Source organism: Molossus molossus, unplaced genomic scaffold (genome assembly GCF_014108415.1).
Source record: "Molossus molossus isolate mMolMol1 unplaced genomic scaffold, mMolMol1.p scaffold_m16_p_4, whole genome shotgun sequence".
In the NCBI taxonomy this organism is placed as follows: domain Eukaryota; kingdom Metazoa; phylum Chordata; class Mammalia; order Chiroptera; family Molossidae; genus Molossus; species Molossus molossus.
Window position 1 is genome coordinate 47,488,870 of NW_023425377.1, and position 26,981 is coordinate 47,515,850.

The 26,981-nt window shown below is 51.9% G+C and overlaps 1 protein-coding gene across 1 annotated transcript; it reads left to right on the forward strand.

Annotated features, from left to right (window-relative positions):
• Window positions 1-1,711: 1,711 nt before the first annotated feature.
• FGFR4 (fibroblast growth factor receptor 4) lies at window positions 1,712-12,611 on the forward strand. The gene is made up of 18 exons (XM_036282014.1): window positions 1,712-1,835; window positions 5,092-5,234; window positions 5,873-6,136; window positions 6,225-6,305; window positions 6,422-6,588; window positions 7,107-7,230; window positions 7,753-7,943; window positions 8,076-8,214; window positions 8,550-8,743; window positions 8,846-8,991; window positions 9,076-9,197; window positions 10,410-10,520; window positions 10,605-10,795; window positions 11,182-11,304; window positions 11,383-11,453; window positions 11,691-11,828; window positions 12,128-12,233; window positions 12,322-12,611. The coding sequence occupies exons 2-18, from the start codon at window positions 5,126-5,128 to the stop codon at window positions 12,466-12,468; spliced, it is 2,424 nt and encodes an 807-aa protein (XP_036137907.1). The 5' UTR covers window positions 1,712-1,835; window positions 5,092-5,125; the 3' UTR covers window positions 12,469-12,611.
• Window positions 12,612-26,981: the final 14,370 nt, after the last annotated feature.

The window sequence follows — 26,981 nt, forward strand, 5'->3', positions numbered from 1 at the left end:
AGCCAAACCGGCCAGGGCCAGGGTGATCACTTTATAAGTTATACAAATGTCTAATTGATACACCTGAAACTATAATTTGTATATAATAGTGTATGCTAATAGTAATTAAAAGATTGAAAAATTTTGTCTTGGCCAGGTAGATCAGTTGAGTGTTGTCCCATGCACCAAGAGGTCGCTGGTTCGATTCCCGGTAGAGACACATGCCCAGGTTGTGGGCCAAATCACCAGTGGGGGGCATGCAGGAGGCGGCCAATTGATGTTCTCTCTAATCAATGTTTCTGTCTCTCTCCCTCTCCCTTCCTGTCTCTTTAAAATCAATATGAAAAAAAGAAAAAGCACATTTAAGAGCATCAACCAATGAATGCATAAATAAGTAGAACAACAAATCAATGTGTCTCTCAAATCAATTTTTTTTAAGTTCTTAAGGAAAAATAAATAGCAGGTCCTTAATAATCATAACTAGCATTACCAAGCAAGTGCTCTATGTCAAGCAGTGTTCTAAAGGCTTACACATACTAACATGTACTTTTTGCATCCACTTCTTGAGGATGATACACTGTCATTATAACTGTTTTACTGAGGAGGAAATGAAGATACAGATGGAGTAACTTGCCAAAGCTATGTGTGATGGTGCTGAGATTTGAGTCCTGCAATCTGTGCTCTGAATCACTTTATCACTACGACCACCTCTCCGCCCCCACCCCATCACCACCCCACACGCACACTAGGTTTCTTTTGCCATGCTCACAGGAGAGAAGACCTGAAGAGGAACCTGGTAAGTCCAAAGAGCTTGTCTGAGGAAATGAGCTGAAACCTAAGAATGAGATGGAACTAACCAGACGTAGAGGGAAAAGATCTTTCCTGGAAGTGGGAACCACAAGTGCAAAGACCCAGAAGTAGGGTGGGAGCAAGGAAGAAGTGGAAACTCTGGCAGGGGGCAGATCATGTCTAGCATCTTTAAAGGAAGCTATTGGAAAGTTTGAAAGGGGTGGATGTGGTTGGTACATTCAACCACAAAATACATACTGAGTCAGAGTGTATTTTAATATCACTCCGAAGGTTGTGAAGAGATTAGATGGGGATAGGGGCAGAGGTGGTGTGCTAGCAATTGCACAGAAGAGGGAGGAGCCAGGCTGGACTAGGGTCTGCAGAGGCGAGTGGGTCAGGACTGCAGGGTGTTTGTTGTTGTTGTTATTAATGTTATTTTTTATTTCTTAGAGATAGAGAAACATCGATTGGCTGCCTCCTGCACATCATCTACTGGGGATGGAGCCCCAACCGGGCATCTACCCTGACCAGGAATCCAACTGGGACCTCTCAGTCCATGAGAGGACGCTCAGTCCACCAAGCCACACCGCTGGGCAGGACAGGGTCTTGTTCTCCCAAGTGATGTCGGCTGGAGGTGGAGAGCATGGACTAGAACTTCAAAGCCTGTCCTGGGCGGGGGTAAAAAAGGCGGGGTCTGTGGGGGTGTACTGACACTGGGGCGGGACTCTGGGATTGGGCTGATCCAGTCGGTGACTCCGCGCTATCTGGTTCAGGGACTGGTCTCCTGGTGGGTGGGGTTCTGTGCCACCCGCCGCCACGCCGCTGTCAGGATAGAGCTGGTCCAGGAGGGGCGGGGCCCTGGGTGGGCGGGGCGCTGGGCTGCCTGCCGCCACGCGGCTTTCGCGGGCGCATTCCCAGCTCTGCAGCCCCAGGCGTAGGAGTGTCCCGACTGAGTCCTCGGTCCCCTCTGGGCTTGGGGGTCTGGCCTGGCAGGAGCTAGAACGAGGCCACGGAGGACCCAGGTGAGCCGAAATCCTGTGCTGTGAGCTGGCCCGCGGAGGCTCCAGGTGAGCCGGGACCCGGTGCGAAACCAGGCTGCGCACCCAGCCGCCAGGGGGCGAGCGGCGGTGGGGCTCCGGGAGCTACCCCTTCACAGCACTGGGGACCCGGGCGTGCGCTCGGCAGAGTGGGTGGAGGGGACGGTAAATCAGTAACCCGTAGTGCACACAGGGCCTTTTGTCCGGCTCCGTCCAAAGAGCACCCCTGGCCGAGGAGCTGGTTACTCATTGCCCACCCAGGCGGGGGCGGGCAGTCAGTCTCTGCAGCCCTCCCTGGGGACCCGCCGACTCGCACCTCCCCCCAGGGTGGCGGAGTAGGGGTGGAGGAGGAAGAGTGAGCCTGTCCCTCAGCTGCTGGAGCGTCTGCGCGCCCCGAGTGGAGATGAGAAAACTGAGGTTCCAAGAGGTGCAGTCATGTGCCCGCGGTTCCCCAGCGTTTGAGTTCGGGTGTTGGAAGCAAACTCAAGACTGCCTAGTGCCAGAGTCAGGCACTTCGGCTCCCTGTCTGCGTGTGACCCTACTAAGGACTCTGAGGTCAAGGTAGCTTGGAGATGGAAATAACATCCATGGGTCTTCCCACCCCATTCCCAACCGGAGCTGTGGACCCAGAGAGCTAAGCTCCGTACAGAAGGGAGGGTGGGGGTATTTTACAGAAGAGGAGCCACGGAAACTGGGGGTGGGCTCAGAGAGTGGCATCTGAGCCAAGAAGAGAAATGGGGGCACAAAGGTATGGTCAAGAGAGAAGAGGTGCCCAGTTTTGAAAGCCAGTGGCTTCAGTGCTGAAGGTACTGAAGGGGCAGACTTTGAGACCAAAGATTTGCCTAGGCAGGGAGGGAGGCCCAGGACATAGATATCTATTAAAGACTTGTAAGCTGGTGGGGAGGGGGTGACATGGCAGACTTGTAATTTTAAAAAATATGTTTTTATTGATGTTTTAGAGAGGAAGAGAGAGAGAGAGAGAAATATTGATGTGAGTTCGGCAAGTGTGGCTCAGTGGTTGAGTGTCGACCCATGTACCAAGAGGTCGCCGGTTCAATTCCTGGTCAGGACATATGCCCAGGTTGTGGGCCCAATCCCCATTGGGGGGCATGCAGGAGACAGCCAATCAATGTTCTCTCTCATCGATGTTTTCTTTTTTTATCCTCACTAGACAACATTTTTCCATTTTTTGTTCAGATAGAGTGGGAGGGGGAGAGAGAGAGAGAAACATCGACGTGAAAGGGACACATCAAATGGTTGCCACCTGCGCGACCAACCAGGGCCTGAGACAAACTGCAACCAAGGTACGTGTCCCTAGCAGGAACTGAACCCAGGTCTCTCTGGACCACAGGCCGATGCTCTAACCGCTGAGCCAAGCTGGCCAGGGCTCATCGATGTTTCTATCTCTCTCTCTCTCCCTCTCCCTCTCTCTTTAAAAATAAATAAAGGAAAAAAAAAAAAAAAAGAAACATTGATCGCTGCCTCCTGCACACCCCCGCACTAGGGACCAAGCCCACAACCTGAGCATGTGCCCTGACCCGGAATCAAACTGAGACTTCTCAGTCCATGGGACAATGCTTAATCCACTGAGCCACACTGGCTGGGCCAGACTTGTAATTTTTATTTATTTTTTAAAATTCTTTTTCTTTATTTTTTTTTAATTCTTTTTCTTTCTTTATTTTTTAAAATTATTTTTCTTTATTTATTTTAGAGAGAGAAGAAGGGAGAGGGAGAGAGAGATAGAAACAGTGATGAGAGAGAATATCGATTGGCTGCCTCTTGCATGTCCCTCACTGGGGATTTGGCCCACAACCCGGGCATGTGCCCTGACCAGGAATCAAACCAGCAGCCTCTTGGTGCACAGGTCAATGCTCAACCACTGAGCCACACCAACTGGGCCAGACTTGTAATTTTTAAAGCCCTGCTGGAGAGTGGAGGCTGAAGAACCCAGAGAGATGTTTGCAAAGACCCAGGCTAGAGCTGACTATGCCTGCCCTGGGACCAGGCAGGGGAGGTGGGATGGACTGAAAGTGGGGCTGGGGTAAGGAGAGGGGATGAGCAGAGATGATGCTCCAGCTGCAGGGGCAACCCAGGGAAGAGGGAGATGATGGCTTTGCCCAGATCAAGCTAAGCGTCCCCCTGCCTCAGAGCCAGAGCTGGACATGGGCTGTGGCTGAGGAGAGAGGGTGCAGTGGGCTTCCTGGGCAAGGTAGATCCAGAGACACCAGTGCCACCTGACTGTTACTCAGCCCCAGGTAATAGCCAATAGGTCTCCAGAACTACACTGGTCACTCTCTTCCCCTGACCTAGCTGATGCTCAGGTTTGAGGGTTCCTTTGAGGGTAAGGAGACATCCTTGGTGGCATTTAGAGAAGGATAATCAGATGGGGTGGGTGTGTATATCACACCTGACAGAAACTGGAGATGACTGGCTGAGGGCAGACCCAGGATGAAAGTTACAGGGAGGGTATGGGGGAGGAGACCATTCCAACGTTCTATCTACAGAGCCAGGATTTTAACTTGATACTTTCAGACACCAGAGTGCAGATTCTTTTTTTTTTTTTTGGTACTTGCCTCTAATGGGAACCGAACCCAGGACTCTGGTCTGCAGGCCAATGCTCCAAACGCTGAGCCAAACCGGCCAGGACCAAGAGTCTACATTCTTTACAAGAGCCTGCATTGCCTAAGATGAAATTGTGGGGGCACAAAAAAGAAGAGGTATTCCCAGGAAGCAGTTCTGGTTCAGAATGAGAAAGAACTGGCCATGGAGTGTGCTGTCTTGTTAGTAGTAAGCGCCCTGTCACTGGGAGATATCCAGTCAAAATGTCAGCAATGCTAATAAGGAGTGGGTATCAGATCGGATAACATCCAGATGCTGAAGTTTGGCCTTGTGCTATATTTCAGATTTTTTTTTTTTTTTTTTTTGCTCTTCAAAAATAAACTCATTTATTCAGCAAAAAATAAATTATGTGTGCTGAGAATGAACAGAAGCTATGTCTCCATTTTCTGCTTGCCTCCAAGGAAAGAATCCCAAAACTACCCTTTTTGTGAACTTGTGCCAAGGTCTCAGCAGGGCCAGGGGAGAGCAGGAAGCCCTGCCCCACCCCCTGCACAAACTACTATGGGACAGCCTTGGGCTCTGCAACAGCAAACCTGCTTCCAGTCTGCCTGGTGGGGCGGCTTGGACAAGTGGCCAGCCATTTCCTGTTTCCTCATCTGCAAGATAGGGGAATAGTGCCAGCCAAGGTGCACTGTGAAGCAGGAGCTCTTCTCCCTCCCTGTTTCAGGAAGGCCACTGGTGGGAAGCCCAGCCTGGGCCCCATGAGCAACAGGAAGAAGATGCAGTTGCTGCTGGCCCTGTTGGGGGTCCTCCTGAGGGTGCCCTGGGCTCCAGCTTTGTCCTTTGAGGCCTCTGAGGACATGGAGCTGGGTATGACCTTTAAGGTGGGAAAGGGTGGCAGGGATAGAAAGAGGGGGCACCAAGAGGGGACTGAGCAAAGCTGGAGAGGATCCTGGCCCAGGCCCTGGGGAGGTGGCAGCAGGACATGGCCCAACCATTGAGACTCAGTGTCTGGCTCCCAGAAAACATCCATCTATCCCTGTGTCCACAAAAGAGGACTGGCCTTACAGGGCACAGGGCCCTGAGCTGGGCTGCAGAACTGGTGGTGAGCCCATTGGATGTGTGTGTGCGAGTGTGTATATGTTCTGTGCACTGTGTGTGTGGTTTGGAAGGCCCAGGCAACATGTGTGATGTATGCACTGTGAGGGTATTGTGTGGTGTGGGCCCTATAGCATGTGCCTTGTGTGTGTGTGTGTGTGTGTTTCTTGGACAGTGTCATGTCCAGCCCAGCAGGTGCGCTACACACCGTGTTTGTGATGTGCATCAGAGGCATGGCCTTTGTCCTGAGTGTAACATCTATAGCATGTAGTTGTGTGTATGTTGAGGGGCAGTAGGTATCCAGCATGTGTCTGAGGTGCTTGTGCCCTGCACACACAGCATGTTCTTCATATGTGGGGCTGCCTCGGCTGGAGATGCAGGGCTCACTGACCTCTGCCCTTGGCCCACAGAGCCCTGCCTAACCCCCAGCCCAGAGCAGCAAGAACAGGAGCTGACCGTGGCCCTTGGGCAGCCTGTGCAGTTATGCTGTGGGCGGGCTGAGCGTGGTGGTCACTGGTACAAGGAGGGCATTCGCCTGGCACCTGCCGGCCGGGTACGAGGCTGGAGGGGCCGCTTGGAGATCGCCAGCTTCCTATCGGAGGATGCTGGCCTCTACCTCTGCCTAGCACGAGGCTCCATGCTTGTCCTGCACAATGTCACCTTGGTTGTGGATGGTAAGGGGTCTGGCAGGGGCTAAGGGGAGCCTAGGGAGAGACGTTCCCTCTCCTGGACCTCAGATATCTCCCTCTGTCCCTAACATAGACTCCTTGACCTCCAGCAATGGTGATGAGGACCCCAAAGCCCACAGTGGCCCTTCAAATAGGCATGTTTACCCACAGCATGGTCAGTATAAGTCCTCAAGGACTCATTTTCCCTACCTCCCAGCTGGTCCCTGAGAAGAGACCTGTGTGGAAGCAGATAGTCATCCTGGGGGCACTAAGTCCTCCCTTCCCCTCCAGCACCCTACTGGACACACCCCCAGCGCATGGAGAAGAAACTGCATGCAGTGCCTGCTGGGAACACCGTCAAGTTCCGCTGTCCAGCCGCAGGAAACCCCTTGCCCACCATCCGCTGGCTCAAAGATGGACAGGACTTTCATGGGGAGCATCGCATTGGAGGTGTTCGGGTGAGTCTCCGGGTCCCAAGTCCATCTGCTCCTCCACTTTCACTCCCCCAGTATCCCCCTTACACCTATAAATCAACCCCCCAATTCCTTCTCTAATGAAGAAAGCCAGTGTGTGGCCCCAGAAGGAGCACTAGACTGTGGACTTGGACAGCTCTGGTTCAAGTTCCCACTCTGCCACTCTAGCAAGTGACTTAGCCTCTCAGCCTAAGTGACTTCATTGGTAAAGGAGGAAGCATCACTGACTGGCATCAGTAAGTTTGGGCAGCTTAGTCTCATGGTGAGACCCTGCAGGGTTAGCTCCAGGCTGTAATAAGGAAGCTGAGACTCAAAGGACACAGACTGGCTCAAGGTGGCACAGCTAGGAAGAAGCCAAGTTAAAACTCAGGGCTCAGACATTTCTTGGAGGCTTCTCCATTGTCCCTAAGTCCCTAGCCTTGGCCTGCCCTTTCCCTCTCCCACCCTACTCCTCTCATGGGCATGGGTCGGTGGCTCCTCGTGGACACTTCCCCTGCCCCCAGCTGCGCCATCAGCACTGGAGCCTGGTGATGGAAAGCGTGGTGCCCTCAGATCGTGGCACGTACACCTGCCTTGTGGAGAATTCGGTGGGCAGCATCCGATACAGCTATCTGCTGGACGTGCTGGGTGAGCGGAAGAGCAAGTGAGGCAGTGCGGGAGGTGAAAGCCCAGAACTGGCCTTCAGGTAGGGCCCAGTCTGGCAGGCAACATGGACTCGGTCTCAGATGACTCGCTCAAGCTGTTCAGACTGTCCTGGTGGGTCTGAGGGAAGCACAGGGGTAACGTGGGTCTGGAAGAGCAGGTGGGAGCCAAGAAGAAAGGTGGGAGAGATGAGGCAGATGGCATAGGCTGAGTAAAGTTAGGTGTAAAGACTATAATGCATTTGTGGGGAGGTATATGCCTGAGGTGAGGTGTTTAAGTGGGGAGCCAGGCCATGAAGGGTTTTGGAATGCTAGGCTGAGAAGTCCTTGACCCCAAATGCAATGGGAAGCCATGGAAGTTTTAAGCAGGGTAAGCAGGATACAGACAAGGTCTGAGCTGTGAATCAGGAAGGTCCCTCCCTTGAGCTGGGGGGAAGTTGGAGGCAGGTGAGCAGGGTACTTCTGTGGGTGCCGCTGGTCAGGGTTGACGGCCTGGCCCGGCCCCCAGAGCGGTCCCCGCACCGGCCCATCCTGCAGGCAGGGCTCCCGGCCAACACCACAGCTGTAGTGGGCAGTGACGTGGAGCTGCTATGCAAGGTGTACAGTGACGCCCAGCCTCACATCCAGTGGCTGAAGCACATTGTCATCAACGGCAGCAGCTTCGGTGCCGACGGCTTCCCCTATGTGCAAGTCTTGAAGGTCCAGCCCCTGCGGTGCCTGAGCCCTCCCTACCCTTTTCCCATGGGGGCGAGGGCAAGCGCCAGCTCCCTTCCTGGCCACAGTGTGGCCCCAGACCCTGCTGTGACCCCTGAATGTGTCTCCCATCCCCAGACAACAGACATCAATAGCTCAGAGGTGGAGGTCCTATACCTTCGTAATGTGTCGGTCGAGGACGCAGGCGAGTACACCTGTCTGGCAGGCAACTCCATCGGCCTCTCCTACCAGTCGGCCTGGCTCACTGTGCTGCCAGGTGAGCACCTGAGGAGGCCAGGAGAAGCTGCAGGATCCCACTCTGATCCAGCAGTGGGCTGTGACCTGTTGGGTGGATATTATTCCTTGGCCTGTGGGATCTAAGCTCGGGTCATGGCATGTGGTTTTGTGTGTTGGATTCTGCATGTAGCAGCTCCTCTGCATGTCAACATGTGACTGTCAGTGTGACCCAGGGCTATGTGGGACTGGGTATAATTATAGTTTTCTTGATGTGTGCACCCTGTTTGTGTTGAGAGCTGTGAGGGCCTGAGTTAGAGGGTGTGGGTCCAGTCATTTGACCACTGACTGGTCAGTTATGTGTCTGTCTGCGGACAGAGGAGGACCTTGCATGGACAGCAACAGCTCCTGATACCAGATACACAGACATCATCCTGTACGTGTCGGGCTCTCTGGCTTTAGTAGTACTCCTGCTGCTGGCCTGCCTGTATCGCGGGCAGGTGCTCCATGGCCGGCACCCCCAGCAGCTCACCACAGTGCAGAAGTTGTCCCGCTTCCCTCTGGCCCGACAGGTACCATGCCATTCCCACCCCAGTGTCCCATAGTGAGGCTGTCAGCCTGCCATCTCACCACAGTTCAGTGCCAGCAGGCCAACCAAGTCTCTCACTTTGCAGTTCTCCCTGGAGTCAGGCTCCTCAGCCAAGTCAAGCTCATCCCTGGTGCGGGGTGTCCGTCTCTTCTCCAGCAGCCCCCCCTTGCTCTCTGGCCTCGTGAGTCTAGACCTCCCTCTGGACCCGCTGTGGGAGTTCCCCCGGGACAGGTATGCCACAGTGAGAGGGTGGATGCAGGTTCTAGGCAGGAAGGATGCCCAGATGGTTGAGGCTTCAGCTTCCTTGATTTCTAGGCTGGTGCTCGGGAAGCCCCTGGGCGAGGGCTGCTTCGGGCAGGTGGTGCGTGCAGAGGCCTTAGGCATGGACCCAGCCCAGCCTGACCAAGCCAGCACCGTGGCCGTCAAGATGCTCAAGGGTGAGTTAGCTGCCTGGGGGAGGTACTGTGGCCTTGGGACTAAAAGTAGGAGCTCACGGTGCTATCAGGTGAGCACTGGGGGCCACAAGAGGCTGTGGGCTCCCACCCTTGGGCCTAGGGCACAACTCTGCTACTGACCCTGGCAAGTCACTTTTGAGCCTCACTTTCCTCATATGGACCTACCTCTGAGCCCTGGCTCATGAAAAGTGCCTGCTGCATAAAATCTTATCCATTGGGATGATGGTGACTACAAGGAGTGGGGGTGACTGGAATTTGATACCCCCTGTCTGCCCTGGCCCTGTGTAAGCTTTGGCTTCAAGTAACCTTGTTAGTCGTGTGGACTTCCACCTCATTTCCCCCAAATCACACCCTCAGCCTTCCCCAGGGCCCTTCCCACCTCTGTCCTGCTGTTTCTACCACTCTAGAACAGTCTGCTTAAATGAAGTCCCGGCTTCTAAGCAGGAGCCCTAAGGGGCTCAGGACACCTGGAATCTACTATGGGGCCTCTTGCTGCTGTCTCCCAGGTCTCTCTAAAGAGTGGCCCAAAATACTGTTCTGTTCCCCTGACCCCCACCCCCTCCTCTCTGCACAGCTGGGGCCACCTGGCACTTTCCCAGAGGCAGAGATTGAGAAATGTGCATTGTAAAATCTGGTAGGGAGGGTATGTCATTGGCCCAGGACCACAGGTCAGCCCTGAGGGCCCAGGCCCTGCTTCACAGCCTTCTTCCAGGCCTCCCCTAGCTGTGCCCCACTGGCAGCTCCCTGAATTCTCAGGCCAGATGGACGCCAGGCCCTGGTCAGACAGACCTCAGGGCACCAGCCTGCTTTCCGCCCCCAGGAGGTCTCACCCCATTCAGGGACTAATGCCAAGTCCTGCAGACAAGCTTCCTTCCTGTTCAGAGCACTTCCCCCTCTCCTGTTTCCTGGTCTCCTCTTTGGCAGGCCTACTTCTTTTACATCTTTGATCTTGTTGCATCCTTGAAACTGCAGTGAGAGGTAGGGCATGATCTATTGTCCCATTTCATACAAGAGGATCCAAAAGTTCAGAGAGGTTAAGGGACTTGTTCAGAGAGGTTAGGTGGCTTTTTCAAGGCTACACAGCGTAGTGAGGACTCAGGCCCAGATCTTCCTGACTCCTGGTCCAACACTTCAAGTCCTGTCCCCCACTCCACAGCCTGCCTTGTGTAGTCACCCTGCATCTTGCCCTTGCAGACAACGCCTCTGACAAGGACTTGGCAGACCTAGTCTCTGAAATGGAGGTGATGAAGCTGATCGGTCAACACAAAAATATTATTAACCTGCTGGGTGTCTGCACCCAAGAAGGTGGGGTGAGGTGGGCCCAGGGTGGGGGCGGATGGAGCACGGAGCACAGCCTCGTCAGCTCTCCCGTCTCCCTCACCCTTGCAGGCCCCCTGTACGTGATCGTGGAGTATGCTGCCAAGGGAAACCTGCGAGAGTTCCTGCGGGCCCGACGCCCCCCAGGCCCCGACCTCAGCCCTGATGGGCCTCGGAGCAGTGAGGGGCCACTATCCTTCCCCGCCCTGGTCTCCTGCGCCTACCAGGTGGCCCGAGGAATGCAGTACCTGGAGTCTAGGAAGGTGCGGGCAGTAGGCAACACCCTGGGCCACTTCCAACTGCTCCGCCTCCATATCTTTATGCCCCTGGCATTCAGTGTCTCCAAATTCTCCCTCTCTCTCCTTTTTCATTACCCTAAATCCTGTACCCCTCCCCCACTTCTGTACATAGCTGACAATGCATGTCCCATTCGGTCCTCACATACTCCCTAACCCGTAGGCAGAGCAGGGGAAAAGGCCACATGAGAGCACTTGAGGGTCCTGAACATGAGGGCCCTGAAGGTGGACTGCTCAAGCCTCCCCTCTCTGAATCCTGACTTTCTCATCTGTAAAATGGGTGATAATCCCTGCCCACCAGTTACTGTGAGATGCGTGTCCTAGTAAGCCCAAGTCCCCGTCCCTGTCCCTAGTGCATCCACCGTGACCTGGCTGCCCGCAACGTGCTGGTGACAGAGGACAATGTGATGAAGATTGCTGACTTTGGACTGGCCCGTGGCGTCCACCACATTGACTACTACAAGAAAACCAGCAACGTGAGGGAGGCAGGGAAGAGCTGGGGGAGGAAAGGGCAGGACTTGTGGGAAAGACACCAATGCCCTCTCCTCTCCCAGGGCCGCCTGCCTGTCAAGTGGATGGCACCCGAAGCCTTGTTTGACCGAGTCTACACACACCAGAGTGATGTGTGAGTCCTGGGAGGTGGGGGTCTGAAGTGTTTGCCAGGATCATTGTACTTCCCCACAGAAAAGGCAAAACACTCGCCCAAGGTCACAGAGCCCTGGGACCTGAGTAGGACCAAACTCTAAAAAAAGCCCCTATTCCCACACCCACCCCTTGGTGGATCATGCCCACGGGGTGCCCCATGCCAGCCCCAGAAGTGGGAGCAAAGCTGTGCCCTGCTGAGTCCTGGTCCTGCCTCCAGGTGGTCATTTGGGATTCTGCTATGGGAGATCTTCACCTTCGGGGGCTCCCCATACCCCGGCATCCCTGTGGAGGAACTGTTCTCATTGCTGCGGGAGGGGCATCGGATGGACCGGCCCCCGAACTGCCCTCCAGAGCTGTGAGGCCATGCACTACTCTCGCCCACTTCCCAGTCCTCATCCTCTGCTCTGACTTGGCCTCAGGGTCTGGCCTTGGGGAGTGGTCAGCGCCAACTCATTGTGACTGCCACCTCCTTGACCCAGGCCCTGTGGGGAGGTCCTGGCCGGCTTCTGTGCCCTTTCACTGAATGACCCCACCCATCCCTCATTAGACCCCTCCCCTTCAGCACACCCACCCCATCCCCCACACCCACCCAGGGCCATGAGGTCCTCCCTTCACTCAGGCTCGTGGGTCCTTCTGACTGCCCACCCCTCCCAGGTATGGGCTGATGCGGGAGTGCTGGCATGCGGTGCCCTCTCAGAGGCCCACTTTCAAGCAATTGGTGGAAGCACTGGACAAGGTGCTGCTGGCCATCTCTGAGGAGGTACTGCTCCTCTCCTGTCCCTCTGCCCACTCCCCTTTGGGCTTCACCTGAGCTGACTATCAGGGCTGACCAACACTGCTCCCCACAGTACCTGGACCTCCGCCTGACCTTTGGACCCTACTCCCACACTGGTGGGGATGCCAGCAGCACCTGCTCCTCCAGTGACTCTGTCTTCAGCCACGACCCCCTGCCACTGGGGCCTAATTCCTTCCCCTGTCCTGGTGTGCAGACTTGAGCAGGGGCACAAGTTGTAGGCAGGACAGCCAGCAGCCTGGGGCCCTTCTATTTCTGTTGCTGCCTGGTGGTCCTTACCTTTGCAGCCCCAGTCCAACTTCAGGGTTGTCCCAGATCTCTCATTGTGCTTTGGGGAGGTCTGTCCTTGGTCCTGTGGTCCCTAGTTGAAGCTTCCAGGTCTGTCCTTGGGTTCCCAATCCAGAGTTCAAGGCCCAGCTCTTGCTTGCCCTGGGAGTCATGGCCAGCATTCTAATAGCCTGAATGTAGAACTGTGGTCGGCTTCCTGGGCCTTGGCACTTGGTCCTGATTTCAGGGGTTTGGCTGGAATCCTCCCCGCTTCCCTACACCAAGAGAGATCTTGGGCCCCTGAACCTCTTTCTTAGGCCTCCCCCACGTCCCCTTTGCTGCTTGTCCCAGCTCCTTGGTGGAAGGAGCATTGGCCCCCGTGCTCCTAAGCTGAGGCTGGAAGCCTGCCTAAAACACAGAAGCAAGTGGTCTTTTATAAATTATTTTTTTAAAATAAACCTCATTGTGCCTGATGTCTTCCTTGCATTGGATGAAGGGCTAACAGGGTGGAGGGAGCGTCAAGCTGGGAGGTCTGCCTAGGTGACAAACTAAGGGCTCTGTGCCAGGCCTGGGATTCACATCCACCTCCAGCTGCCTCAGAGTGAACTTCTGTCTTGGTCTGTCTCTTACTGGCACCATCTTGTGTATGTGATGATGTGAACGAGCACTCTGGGCAGAGGAGTCCACACAGCACCATCCACAGGCAGGACTCATAACCTGGGCTGTTGCTAAGGGAGCTGGCAGTGCCCCTCCCCCATCTGCTCGCATTGACCAAGCTGACAGTTAACTGGTGTGAAAGCCTGAAACCCAGCTTCGAGGCTGCCGCCTGCTCCCACGCTCTGCCACTCACATGCCCACCCCACCTGCCCTGGCCAGTCTCCCCAGCAGCAGCTGGTTGCTGTCCTCCTGGCTGGGCTGCAGCTGTTCCCGCCTGCCTGGCCCTCCCCTAGGGACTCCTCATGGCTCTGTTCTCAGATGCCCTCTGTGGGGGTAGAAAGGATCAGCTTCCCAAGGCTCTGGGCCTGGAACCTTCCTCAACTCCATTCCAGGGGTTACTGCTGCTCTCCAACCCCTGAACCATGAAATGGGGGTGCCTGACCCAGTGCCTGGCTATATTTCCTGCCCTGTCCTGGCATAGGACTGTCCAACCATGACAGACCCTTTGTGGAGACTGTATGGATTGGCCCCCATGGCCTCTCATGGGGTGATGGCTAAAAATACATAAAGGTCAGAGGGACTGGATATAAGAATTTGGGGCTTCCTGGTCGTGTGGCTCAGTGGTTGAGCATCAGCCCATGAACCAAGAGGTCACTGGTTCCATTCCCGGTCAGGGCACATGCCCAGGTTGTGGAGCCGATCCCCAGCAGGGGGTGTGCAGAAGGTAGCCAATAGATGTTTCTCTCTCATCCATGTTTCTCTCTCTCTCTTTCTAAAATCAATAAAAGCATTTTTAAAAAAGAATTTGGGTCTGGAAGACTGAGCAGCACCTCATGGCCATACTTCTTTTCTACTCTGGATCTCCTCATGCCCCAACCATGCCTCTTTGACTCACCATGTCCCAAATTGAGCTACTCATCTCCCCCCAAAACTACATCTCCTCCAGGGCCCCCCATCTCAGAAAAGGCACAGGCTAGAAACCAAAGAGTCATCCTCAACCACCTCCTTTCCCTCAGGAACCCCATTCCCTCAGGAAATAGAAAAATAGTGGACTTGTAGTCAGGAGGTCCAAAGCCTGCCTGACACTTCCAGTGTCCCGAGGCCTGTGCTGTCACTTCTCTGATGGTCACTTCCTTCATCAGTATGAGTGGGGTGCTCCTGCCTTGCGTGCATCTCTGGGCTTAGGCTTAAGATGAAAGAGGCTTGCCCTGGTCGGTTTGGCTCAGCAGTTAGAGCATTGGCCTGTCGTCCAGAGAGACCCGGGTTCGGTTCCCGCTAAGGGCATGTACCTCGGTTGCAGTTTGTCCTCGGCCCTGGTTGGTCGTGCGGGTGGCAGCCACTCTATGTGTCTCTTTCACGTCAATGTTTCTCTCTCTCTCTTCCTCTCTTTCCCACTCTATCTGAACAACAAGTGGAAAAATGTCCTGGGGTGAGGATAAATAAATAAATAAATAAAAATTTAAAAAGATGAAAGAGGTTTGTTTGAGCACATGCTTGGGGGAGGGCACCATGCAGAATTCACATGAGTTATACTGAGTGTTTCACTGAGAACTAGTGCTTGGGCTTTGCAGCAGGCTGAGGTCCCCTTGCAGCCCAAGGTCCTCTCCACTCGCATTCCCCTGCAGGTAGCTCCAGTGGCGGCTTCCTAAAGCAACTCTTGGTTTATGTACCTCCTGCACTCAGAACCCAGATTGGCTCCTTGGAGCCCCTAAACTGTCTGACTGAACCCCACCTTCAAACTCCCCCTGGCTGTTACTGGTCAGTGACTATGTCTTTCATCAACCCAGCCAATCACAAGAGAGGCAGGTCCCTCAGAGCCCCCCAGGAAGGGTTAGTTGGTGTGTAGAGATAAGGAGGTGAGGGATGAGAGTCTCCATTTTCCATTTCCCCACGGTGAACCCACTGCCCTGTCAAGTTCGTCTACCCACCACTGTCTCTCACCACAGCTGAACCAGATAAAGATTATTTTTTCCATTTAATGGTAGAGAAACTGAGGGATGTCACAGCCCAGGGTCACAAGGATGATGCTCCAAAGAAGGAGCACATGGGAGACCTGAACCAGGTCACTCAGAGTGACAGGGGCAGATGCTGCCTGGTAGGTCCCAGGGGCCAGGAGAGGCTCAGCTGCCCCCTGTACCCCCACCCTGCCCACCTCCCTGGCAGGCACACACTTGCTGGGGCCCTTCCACATTCCTGATGTAGCATGTAAGAGTGAGACAGATGCTGCTAATTCCCGTGCAAACTCGGCTGCCCCACCTACCCTCCCCCAAGCCTGCTCTGGGCAGCACAGCAGCAGCTGGAGCCTGGGCCCCCTGGTCAGTGCGGGTTCTGAGTGGCCTGAGCAGTGACACCAGCCTCAGGAGCCTGTAGAAGAAGCACTGGTCATTTCCAGACTCTGCCACTTGCTGGCTGAATGCAGTCAGGGCTCTGGTGAGTGACAGATAGACAGCCACTGGGTTCTGAGATCCAGAGTCCAGAGAAAGGAGGCTGCTGGGAGGGAGGGTCAGGTGGTCCGCAGCTTGGGAGGGGGGCTGCTATGACCGAAGTTACCCTCTGAGCCTGAAACACAGGAATGCTGCCACGCCTGGAGAGTGGTTTTAAGTGCTCTGTCAACAATTGGGATTAGGAAGGAATGGCCGGCCCAGCCTCAGGCTGCCAGGATCTTACTCCCTCCTCAAGGCAGAAAGGCATTCTTGTCCTGTTGCCCAGATAAGGACAACTAAAGCTCAGGAGAAGGAATTGACCTGGCTGAGGTCACACAGGAGTTAGTGAAAGAGTCAGTGCCTGGGACCAGGTGCCCTGTCCTACTGCAGAGCCCATTTCACAGTCCCAGGAGCCCAATCTTTCCAAGGACCAGGAGAGGCTCTAGGTTTGAGGAAGCAGGGACATCTATTAATGGAGCATCCAAGCACAGACGTGTTGGGCCCAGCATTTTGGGCTCCAGCCTATGGCCTTTGGTCCCTGCCACCTCAGGGCCCTCACAGAGGATATTCCTTCCTGGGGAACATTCCTTTCCCCTCACCTGGCCAAGCTCTCCTCACTTTTTACATGTCACTCAAACCACGTTTCTCAGGGTGGCCTCTCCCAGATCCCTCCCAGGTTGGGCCCCCCTTTAGGCTGAGACCCTTATTCAGAGGCACCCAGCATAGTGGAAGGGGATGCTCTCACAGTCTCCTTCTTGCAAAGAGAGCACCAGAAAGGAGCACTGTTTGGATGGATTTTTTTTTTATCCTCACCCGAGGACATTTTTCCATTTTTTTTTCAGATAGAGTGGGAGGGAGAGAGAGGAAGAGAGAGAGAGAGAGAGAGAAACATCGACGTGAAAGGGACACATCGAGTGGCCGCCTCCCGCACGACCCAACCGGGGACAAACTGCTACCAAGGTACGTGCCCTTAGCGAGAACCAAACCCGGGTCTCTCTGGACCGCAGGCCGATGTTCTAACCGCTGAGCCAAACCGGCCAGGGCTGGATGGATTTTTAATTAGTCCTGAAACCTTAGCATATTTCTAAATCACCTGGAGGTCCTGGGCTGCTGGGTCTCACCTTAGAATCTCGCATTGGGTAGGTCTGAGGTGGAGCCTGGAAACCTTCATTTCTAACATACTCAGGGAGTGTGACTGCTGGTCAGGGGCCACCCTTTAGGACCAGGATTTTTACAGAGGTGTTACATGTTCGAGGTTGAAACAACTCAACTAAAACTCCAATGGCCTAAAAAGTTTTCAAAGAAGAGCAACCTCCCAGCACTTAGTCTCTCAGCTTCCCAAGGGAAACTGCTCCCATTTTCTGAGCCTTCCTGCATGCTCCCCTTCCCCTGGCTTTATAGCTCTTGATCCAATTCAGTGGTTACTATCCTTGTCCCCCAAAGCCCCACCCAAGGACACTCCTGGCAGAACTGAGGGGCAGTAAAGTGTTGCATGAAAGAACGAAAGAGACCCATTCCCAGGTACAAACACACTCAGGTATGCGCACTGAGCCATACTGCCTGCCCTTCCCACACTCCAGACTCAAATTGGGACGGGAAATCCCTCCCACCCCTCCGCCTGCTGTAGGATTTAGCTTAATCCCAGAGGGAGGCAGCTGCAGCTCTCTCTGGGGGAGAGGACTCCCCTCTAGAGGAAATCTCTTTTTATTCTTTTGCTGTCGAAATCTGACCTTTCTTGGCACCTGGACCCCCCTGTCCCCAAGAAGTGACTGAGGAGGAGGCATGAAATCACCAACAGCTGAATTCACCCAGCCTTCACCACCATCCCCCCTCCAATCCAGTGGTTGCTCACATTCCATAGTACCAGCCCTGTCAGGCCCCCCAGTGCCAGGTGCAAGGTCCGGTGCTGTACTTTGGGCCCAGCCTGACCTGGCCCTACTGATGTCACCAGCTGACCCTTACGATAAGACTGTGGGCTCCTTACAGCTCTCCAGGCCACACCTGTACCTTTCAGGTCTCAGCTCACGTATTGCCCCCTCCAGGAAGGCCAGTCTGACCTCAAGACACAGCATAGACATTCCACCTCCATGCATGACTGGAAAGACCCATTTTTATCTCTCTGTCCCACCGAGGGCAGAGGCCTCTTGGGCTCCATCTCTAAGAATGTAGACCTAGTCAGTGCAGAGAGGGCCACACTAAGGCTTGTCAAATGACTGAATGACCTGGTAAGGAAGATGATGAGGGTCCCTTTCCTTTCACAGCTGAGGCCCCTAGGAAACCAGGCTCCAGAAGCAGGGAGTTAGCTGGCAGGGCTAAAACAAGACTCATATTGGATAGCACAACCCTAGAACCTTCAAAGAGGGGTAGCTCTCAGATCCTGGGAGTGGGGACAGAGATTATAATGATCACTGGGGGACCCACTGCATGTGCTGAATGCTTTACCAACACAGCTCCTGTCCCCTTCCAAGCAGCCCCTGAACACCTAAATGATGAATGGCCTGGAATTCTCTTTTTTTGGCCTGGAATTTTCTAGAGCAGCACCATCCAATAGAACTTTCTCTGATGATGAAAATGTCCTAAATCTGTGTTGTCCCAGACAGTAATCTCTAGCCATGTGTGGCTATAGAGCACTTGAAATGTGGCTCATGCAACTGAGGAATCGATTATTGTAATTAATTTAAATATTAATTTAAAGAGCTGTGTAGTGACAGAACCACTCTAGAACCTTCACAAGGGGTCTGCTCTGAGCACACTGGCGGGAAATTCTCTCTGACCCAAACCACTGAGGGGTAAATTCAAGGCACAAGCAGTGTGCATAGTACATTCTCACCCGTGTCAAATTTGTGCTCACAGATGTAGGGATGCAATCACTTGGGCAGGTGGGCACAGTGGTTGCTTCTGGGGTAGCGGTAAGGTCAGAGATGGAGGGGAACTTTGTTTCTTTTGATTTTGAACCTGGTACACATGCATTACTTATTTACAAAAATTGAACATAGTTTTCTGGGGAAAATACCAGAGAATAAAAGTATTCCATCTGAGAATACACACCAGCTTCCAAAGCGTCCTGGCCCTCAAAACTCAGGCTGCCCCAGAGCCAGCTTTGGAGCCTCTGAAGCAAGCACCCTCTGCACAGCCATACTGTCCTCCTACCCGCTTCACACACCAACCCAAACGGGAACCCAGACCCACTGGCTAAGCCTGAGCTGACCCTGCTCACTCCCAGAACTCCTTGCACACCCCTCCCCCATCTAGTCTCCAGCCCCAGTGACCTTCCTGGTTTTCCACCACCCTGAGCTCAGGCAAACCTCAGGGCCTTAGCACTTGCAGGTCCCTATGTGCTGGGAATGCTAGTCCCCTGGTTCTCCTGGTTGGGTGTCAGAGCTGTGTCCAGGATTTTTGCTGTAAGCATGTTTGCTGTGAACATCTTTGCCACAAGCATTTTCACCACAAGCATTTTAGTCCCACAACTAACTGGCCTTAACAACTGGTTGACAGTTTGGTTTACATTTGGCAGTCTATGTATTCAAGCTAGTTTCCAGTTTGGTTTCATTCTCCATGGATGAAAGTGCCATCACTTTCATTTTTATATTATTAAATCTTAGCCCTCATAATGGTCTACATAGCATTGAGTAGACCTGGTGGTCTTCAAATAGTGAATGATAAGGACTAAGAATAAAACCAGATTGCAAAATTCCTTGTCAAGCCAGAGTAAATAGTCTACTAGAAAATGATAACATATCAGTTTGCAAATCCTTAGGTAAGCACAGTCAATCCCTCCCACCCTAAACACTCATCCCAGCTCTGGCAAATGTAAAAGGAGGTTACTAATTCACAACAGTCTTCAGAGAGTGCTAATTATCGATTCTTTAGTTGGAAATTGACACCTTGCTTAAAGAAGGATGAAATTATAGTGAAAAAGAAAAAGTGTCATCCTGAACTAGGAGACAAATCAAACAAGAAAAATTAAAAAGTATAAAACTATGAATGAATGACTTCAAAGACAATGTATTTTTATTTTTTGCCATAAAGTCTTTTCAATTTTGTGATGAAATTTTCATATTTCATCATGTCCTTTTTAATGTCTCTTTCTCTTTTATTTTGTTATTTTATCTTTTACAACAAGATCGTCTGTGGCCAATTAGTTGTGCAGCAAAAATACGTTGGCAACCCTGGCCAATTTGGCTCAGTGATTAGAGCATCGGCCTGTGAACTGGGGGGTCAAGGGTTTGATTCCCAGTCAAGGACACATACCTGGGTTGCAGGTTTGATTCCCAGCCCCCATCGGATTACTGCAGGAGACAACCAATTGATGTGTCTCTCTTACATTGATGTTTTTCTCTTTCTCTACCCCTCCCTCCCTTCCACTCTGTCTAAAAATTAATGGGGGTGGGAATTAACAACAACAAAAAAATAAAACAATAAAAATGTATGTAAAAAGATTATGTTTACAGCAAAAATACCTAGAACCTGTCAGAACAAAGGTTACCTCCTCAGAGTGGCCTCTCCTGCTCACCCCGGCTAAAGTCCTCCCTCTGTTAGCCCATATTTTAGCCCCTTGTTTGTTTTCTCCTGTAATTACCTTATTTGTTCACTCTACCAGCTACCACCTCACTAGAAGGTGAGCTCTGAGAGGTCAAGGGGTTGTCCTGTCCACGTGGCACCTTGAATGTGCTCCACAGATGTTCATGGAATGAATATATGGTAAATGAATTTCCCAAATTCAAACTTCAAATCCCAGGCTGGGAGCTGATCTCAAAGAGGCTCCCCCAAACCCTTTAGGAACTGGAACAGTGCCCCCCTACACATACTACAGTGTATTTAATGAACCCTGCGGTGTCCACCCCCCTCACCTCCTCTGACTCGAGGCCTAGCTGTGATGTGGAGCTGGAACCTAGAGAGGGCTCAGGATTGTCACTGCCCTTAATGTACCTCCAGGCTCAGGGTGTCTGCTTGCAAACAGCACTCCCCCACACTGTGTCGAGGACAGCATGGGGCACAAGGGGCCAATGTCTAAGGCTGGCAAATCCATAAGAAAAAGACAGACACCTCCAAACAATACAGAGAGGATATAATAAGGGATTGATTGACAAGAAAACCTAGAGGTTAACATGCATATGAGGAAATTCTGAAACACAAAAATAAAGAAAGGATGCTCTCACTTTGCGCTTATTGGACTGGCAAAAGTTAGAAAGCTAGAGAACAGATGCCAGGAGGTACAGGCTGTGGGAGGCCTTCCTAGACTGTGGGCACAGCCATCCCAGAGCCGTCTGGGAGCTTTCAGCTAATTACTGTAAATAAACACATGCTCTATGATCTAGCAAATGTGCCCTGAATATATACTCACCCCCCATATCCTCACATAGGACCAAGCAGGAAAAGTTGGAGGAGAGGTTGGAGGCAATCGGGAGTCCACTGGGAGGGGATGAACAACATGTGTGGAGGACTCAATAGACAAATGGCGCCCTGGCCAGTTTGGCTCAGCGGTTGGAGCGTCGGCCTGCGGTCCGAAGAGACCCGGGTTCGGTTCCCGCTAAGGGCACGTACTTCGGTTGCAGTTTGTCCCCGGCCCTGGTTGGTCGTGCGGGTGACAGCCACTCGATGCGTCCCTTCACGTCGATGTTTCTCTCTCTCTATCCCTTCCTCTCTCTCCCTCCCACTTTATCTGTACAAAAAATGGAAAAATATCCTCAGGTGAGGATAAAAAGAAAGGAAAAAAAAAAATAGACAAATAGCATAGAGCCACATGGAGGGACCTCAGACCCCAAGTGCTGGGTGGAAAGCATAAGAAATGGAATGAGCTCTAAAGCACAAAGCTATCTCCAATTCAGTGGATTGAGTGTCACCCCCATGGACTGAGAAGACCTGGTTCCATTCCCTGTCAGTGCACAGGCCCAAGTGGCAGGCTCGATCCTCAGTAGGGGGCATGTAGGAGGCAGCTGATCAATGTACCTCCCTCACCTCAATGTTTCCATCTCTCTCCCTTCCTCTGTCTCTAAAAAAAAAAAATCAATAAAAACATATTTAAAATAAATAAATAAATAAATAAATAAACACTTTCCCAACTCTATGCATATTCTCTCCTATAAATTGCTTCCTACCCCACCCCTTAAATTAAAAAAAAAAGTATAAATCCATTCGCATGATAAAAATGATGACAGCCTTGGCTGTGTGGCTCAGCTGGTTGAGAATTTCCCTGTGCACCAAGAGGTCTCAGGTTCAATTCCTGGTTAGGGTATAGTCCCAGGTTGCAGGCTCAATCTCCAGTACGGGGCATGCAGGAGGCAATCAATCAATGTTTCTCTCTCACATCGATGTTTCTCTCTCTCTTTCCCTCTCCCTTCATCTCTATCTCTCTCTAAAATCAATAAAAACATATTTTAAGAAAAGAAATGTTGACACAGAAAACAGAGTTCACAAGACAGTCAGCAAGACTGCCTGAGGGGCAGGATGATAAGAGTTGGGAATGAGGACCAAAGGAAATTTAAAAACAAACACAGTCCCTGGTCTGTTTGGCTCAGTGGTTGGAGCATTGGCCTGCAGACCAGAGAGTCCTGGTTTCGGTTCCTGCTAGGGGCATGTACCAAAAAATAAAAACAAACACAGGAACGAGGAGCAGCAAGAGCCCAGGGAAAGGGTCAGTGATGCTTCTTGGAGAAGGTGACCTGGGTGCCTATGTTGAGGAAGAATAAAGAGCTAACCAGAGCCCAGCCGGTGTGGCTCAGTGGACTGAGTGTAGTCCCATGGACTGAGGTCCCATTCCATTCTCAGCCCAGGGCACATGCTCAGGTTGCAGCTCGATCCCCAGTAGGGGGCATGCAGGAGGCAACTGATCGATGTTTCTCTCTCACACTGATGTTTCTATCTCTCTCTTCCTTCCTCTCTCTCTAAAAAATCAGTAAAAAGGTTTGTTTTTTTTTTTTAAAAAAAAGAACTAGCCCGGCCAGTGTGGTTCAGTGGCTGAGCATCAAACTATGCACCAAGAGGTCGCTGTTTCGATTCCCGGTCAGAGCACAAGCCCAGGTTGTGGGCCAAATCCCCAGTGGGAGCATGCAGGAGACAGCCAACCGATGTTCTCTCTCATTGATGTTTCTATCTCTCTCCCTCACCCTTCCTCTCTCTCTAAAATCAATAAAGAAAAAAACTTTGTTTAAGAAAATTTAAAAAAGAGTTAATCACAGAGAATACGGTGTTTGTGCTGTGTGTGTGTGAGTGTTGGGGGCCAGAAGGAACAGTAAATCAACAAATATTTATTGAGCACTTATTGTACGCTAGGTGCCATCTAGTCACTGATTTACCCTGTGATGAAGACAGGCCCTGCCCTGAGGAATTTAAAGCCTAGAGGAGATGAGAGACAGTAAACAAATGTCCAGGGCCCTGGTCAGGTAGCTCAGTTGGTTAGAGCATCATACGGGTACACCAAGGTTTCAGGTTCAATACCCAGTCAGGGCACATATAAGAATCAACCAATAAATGCATAAATAAGTGGAACAACAAATTGATATTTCTTTCTCTCTCTCCCTTCCAAATCAATAAATAAAATTTTTAAAATTGTTAATGCAGCCCATGTTTTATTTATTTACTTAAGTTATTTAAAAATGTTTCTATTGACTTTTTTTTGGGGGGGGGTATATGCCCCTAGCGGGAGGGGAACCGAACCCGAAACTCTCTGGTCCACAGGCCAAAGCTTCGACCGCTGAGCCAAACTGGCCATGGTGTTTTTATTGACTTTTTTATTTATTTATTTATTTTTAATTTTATTTATCATTATTTTATTTTATTTTATTTATTTTTTATCCTCACCTGAGGACATTTTTCCATTTTTTGTTCAGGTAGAGTGGGAGGGAGAGAGAGGGAGAGAGAGAGAGAGAGAGAAACATTGATGTGAAAGGGACACATCGAGTGGCTGCCACCTGCACAACCAACCAGGGCCGGGGACAAACTGCAACTGAGGTACGCGCCCTTAGCGGGAACCGAACCCGGGTCTCTCAGGACCGCAGGCCGACACTCCAACCGCTGAGCCAAACCGGCCAGGGCTTTATTGACTTTTTTAGAGAGAAAGGAAGGCAGAGAGAGATAGAAGCACTGATGTGAGAGAGAAACACCAATCGGCTGCTTCCTGCACGCCCTCTACTGGGGACTGAGTCCACAACCTGGGCATGTGCCCTGACCAGGAATCTAACTGGAGACCTTTTGGTGCATGGGTTTATGCTCAACCACTGAGCCAGGCTTAATAAAAAAATATTTTTTTTAAATAATAAATAAACAAATGCCTAGGGAAATGCTGACTAGAATTAAACACAGGCTCTGAAGGTCAACTGGCTGCAGCTGTGTGTCTACACACTGGGGACTGATCCCGACCTGGCTCAGGGAAGGGTTCCATGAGGAAGTGATATTTGAGTTGAAGGAGGGATTTGGTCTTGTGATGAGTGGGAGAAAACGTATTTTGAGCAGAGGGAACAGATGCTGCAAGGTCTGGAGGCAGGCAGGAGCAGGAAGAATTCGAGGCACTCCAATCTGGCTGTGTGGACAGTGCACTTACAATATAGCGTAAGAGAGACCATGTTGCCGGATGAAGCAATAGCACAGTGAGCCTAGAGATGTGAAGAGATCAGAGAGTGGGAGCTGCTAATGCAGATGTGAGGAGACAGGCAAGGGGCTGTTGCAGTGTCTGGTTAGAGACAGAGCTGGGAACCGGGACAGCGCTCCCAATAATAGTGGTAGGAAGGAGAGGAAGGTGGTCAAGAACTTGCAGGTGAAAAAGGGCCAAGACTTGGGTGACCTGGCAGAGTCCATGTGAATGTTTTAGGGACCAGAGGAGTGGTGCATGGAGATGGGCAGGGCAAAAAATGGTGAAAATTTAAGCCAGACGGTTGCGCTCTGCTTGACCCTGACTCCCCCACCACCCTACCCCCCCATCCTTGTACCATGCATCCAAACCACCCCAATCCCTGTACCTTGGCCTCCTCCTCTCCTTTCTTCACCTACTTCTTTCCTCTCTGGTCTTTTCCCTATGCATAACTGGGCCCTGGGAAGAGGCTCCAGAACAGGGAGCTGAGTGGAGGGGACACACTGGGGTGATAATGCCACCTCCTGGCAGGCACAAGAATTGCAGCATCCCGCTTCAGCCTTGGGCTGTACACCTAGATGTTTCAGGTGGAGAAACTGTGAAGCGATGTCTTCCTCTGCTGGTGGTGATCCGGTCATTCCTGGAGGACTGTTCAGTTCCAGGTGTTCTATTTTTCAGAGTGATACTGATAAATCGTTCTCCACCCTACCCAGCAGAATAGATGATGGGCAAAACTACTTTAATTACCCCTGTTTAAAGCCCTCTCACAGCCCTCAGGATTGGGTCCAACTCCTTAACACAGCACATAAGAATTTAGCACCCACCTCCCCAAAAGCCCTGGTCAGTTTGGCTCAGTGGTTAGAGTGTCAGCCCACGGACTGGAGAGTGTAAGGTTCAGTTCTCACTATGGTCACGTACCTCGGTTGCAGTTTGTTCCTGGACCCGGTTGGGGTCGTGTAGGTGACAACCAGCCGATGTGTCTCTCACATTGATGTCTCTCTCTCGCTCTCGCTCTCGCTCTCGCTCTCGCTCTCGCTCTTCCTCCCTCTCTCCCTCCTGCTCTATCTGAAGATACATGCAAAAAATGTCCGTGAGGATTAAAAAATAATAATTTAACCCTAGCCTTAGGCACTCCTCATTTTTAATTTCAATCCTTCCCTTCACATTCCCCCGCTCCCCACAGAGTTTGACTCCCATCCTTTTGCATAGGTTGTTCTCTCTTCCTGAAACACTCTTCCACTCCCTGTTGGTTTTCCAAACTCTTACTCTTCTTTCAGGTCTCAAATTTCCCACCCACCAGGAGAAGAACTTCCAGCACCTCAGCCTTAACTAGGCAAAGAGAGGAGTGCTTCAGGCAGTGGGAATAGCATGTGCAAAGGCCTCAAATGCCTTCAAGGAGATGGGAGGAGACCATAGACCAGAGAGATTAAAAGAAATGTCAGGGCTGCAGCAACAGAGCCACATGGCTCATGGGCTCTTGTGAGGGGTTGAGTCCCAAATGAGCAAAAAAAATTTTTGCAGCAGCCCTAACGGATTTGGCTCAGGGGGATCAATGAGTTACGGATTTGATTCTGGTCTAGGGCACATACCTCAGTTGCGGTTCGTCCCCAGCTCTGGCTGGGTCATGCCAGAGGCAACCAGTCAATGTGTCTCTCTCGCATCAATGTTTCTCTCTCTCTCTCCCTCCTCTCCCCTCTCTCCCTCCTCTCCCCTCCCTCCCTCCCTCCCTCCCACTCTATCTGATGATAAATGGAAAAAAATATCCTCTGGTGAAGATAAAAAATTTTTTCTACAGCAAAGGACATTAGATGTGTTTGGAAAGGCCCATATGCGCTTGCAAAATTAGAAAGGCACTGAAGAGGCTGGGGTGGGCATGGGGAGAACAGGCAAGGGTTATATAGATGAGAAATGATGGGGGCATGGACCCCTGAGCCTGAGCTCTAACCTCCCTGAGGGGATCCGAATTTACACCCTCCCCACTTCTCATCCCCTGGTGTTAGGTCCCCAATCACTGCCTGCCCCTTGAAACCAGTATCTGTGTCTGGTGGAAGTTGCCATCTTATTTTATTTTTTTTTATTTGATTTTTTATTGTGGTAAAAGACACAATATAACATTTATCATTTTAACCATTTTTAAGTGTACATTTCAGTGGCATTGAGCAAGTTCACATGGTTATGCAACCATCACCACCCTCTGTCTCCAGAACTTTCCATCCTCCCCAAGTGAAATCCTGTTCCCAACACACAACTCCCCAGAGGCCATCTGAGCTGTATCCTAACCAGGCTGCAGAGATGAGAATGAGCGTGTGACACCGACGGTGAGATCCTCCCAAATACGTGCACATGTGTAAGTGACTGACGGGCCAGAAATTTCTGAAGGTGCTTTAACATACACAGAAAAACCAAGAACACTGGTCATGAGCTAAGGGTCGGGGCCAAGGGGATGATGTGGAATGGTGCTCCCACACAGCCTGCGGTGGCAGGGGCGGGGCTTCCTGGCAGGGGCAGGACCAGACCGCTATGGTTCTGGAGGGGCTGTGCAGTGAGGCTGGGCAGACCGAGTGGTCACCAGGGCCCTCTGTGCATGAGTCCTGCAGGCCACCATCCCCATTTCGCGGATGAGAATAAGGCACAAAGACACTCATGATGCTCAGGGTCACATGGCTGAACGTCGGTTGTGGGGGAGAGGAGGCTCTAAAGCAGGCGATCTCCACTGGGCAGGGGGCTGCAGGGGCACATCCCCTACAGGAGCTGAGTCGCGCAGAGCCGGGCGACGGGAGCCTGCCGCCTCCATTCCCAGCA

Coding starts and splice junctions, on each gene's coding strand:
- FGFR4 (XM_036282014.1), top strand. CDS start 5,126: ATGAGCAACAGGAAGAAGATGCAGTTGCTGCTGGCCCTGTTGGGGGTC. Junction 5,235..5,872: donor CTCTGAGGACATGGAGCTGG/GTATGACCTTTA, acceptor CTTGGCCCACAG/AGCCCTGCCTAACCCCCAGC. Junction 6,306..6,421: donor GCATGTTTACCCACAGCATG/GTCAGTATAAGT, acceptor CTTCCCCTCCAG/CACCCTACTGGACACACCCC.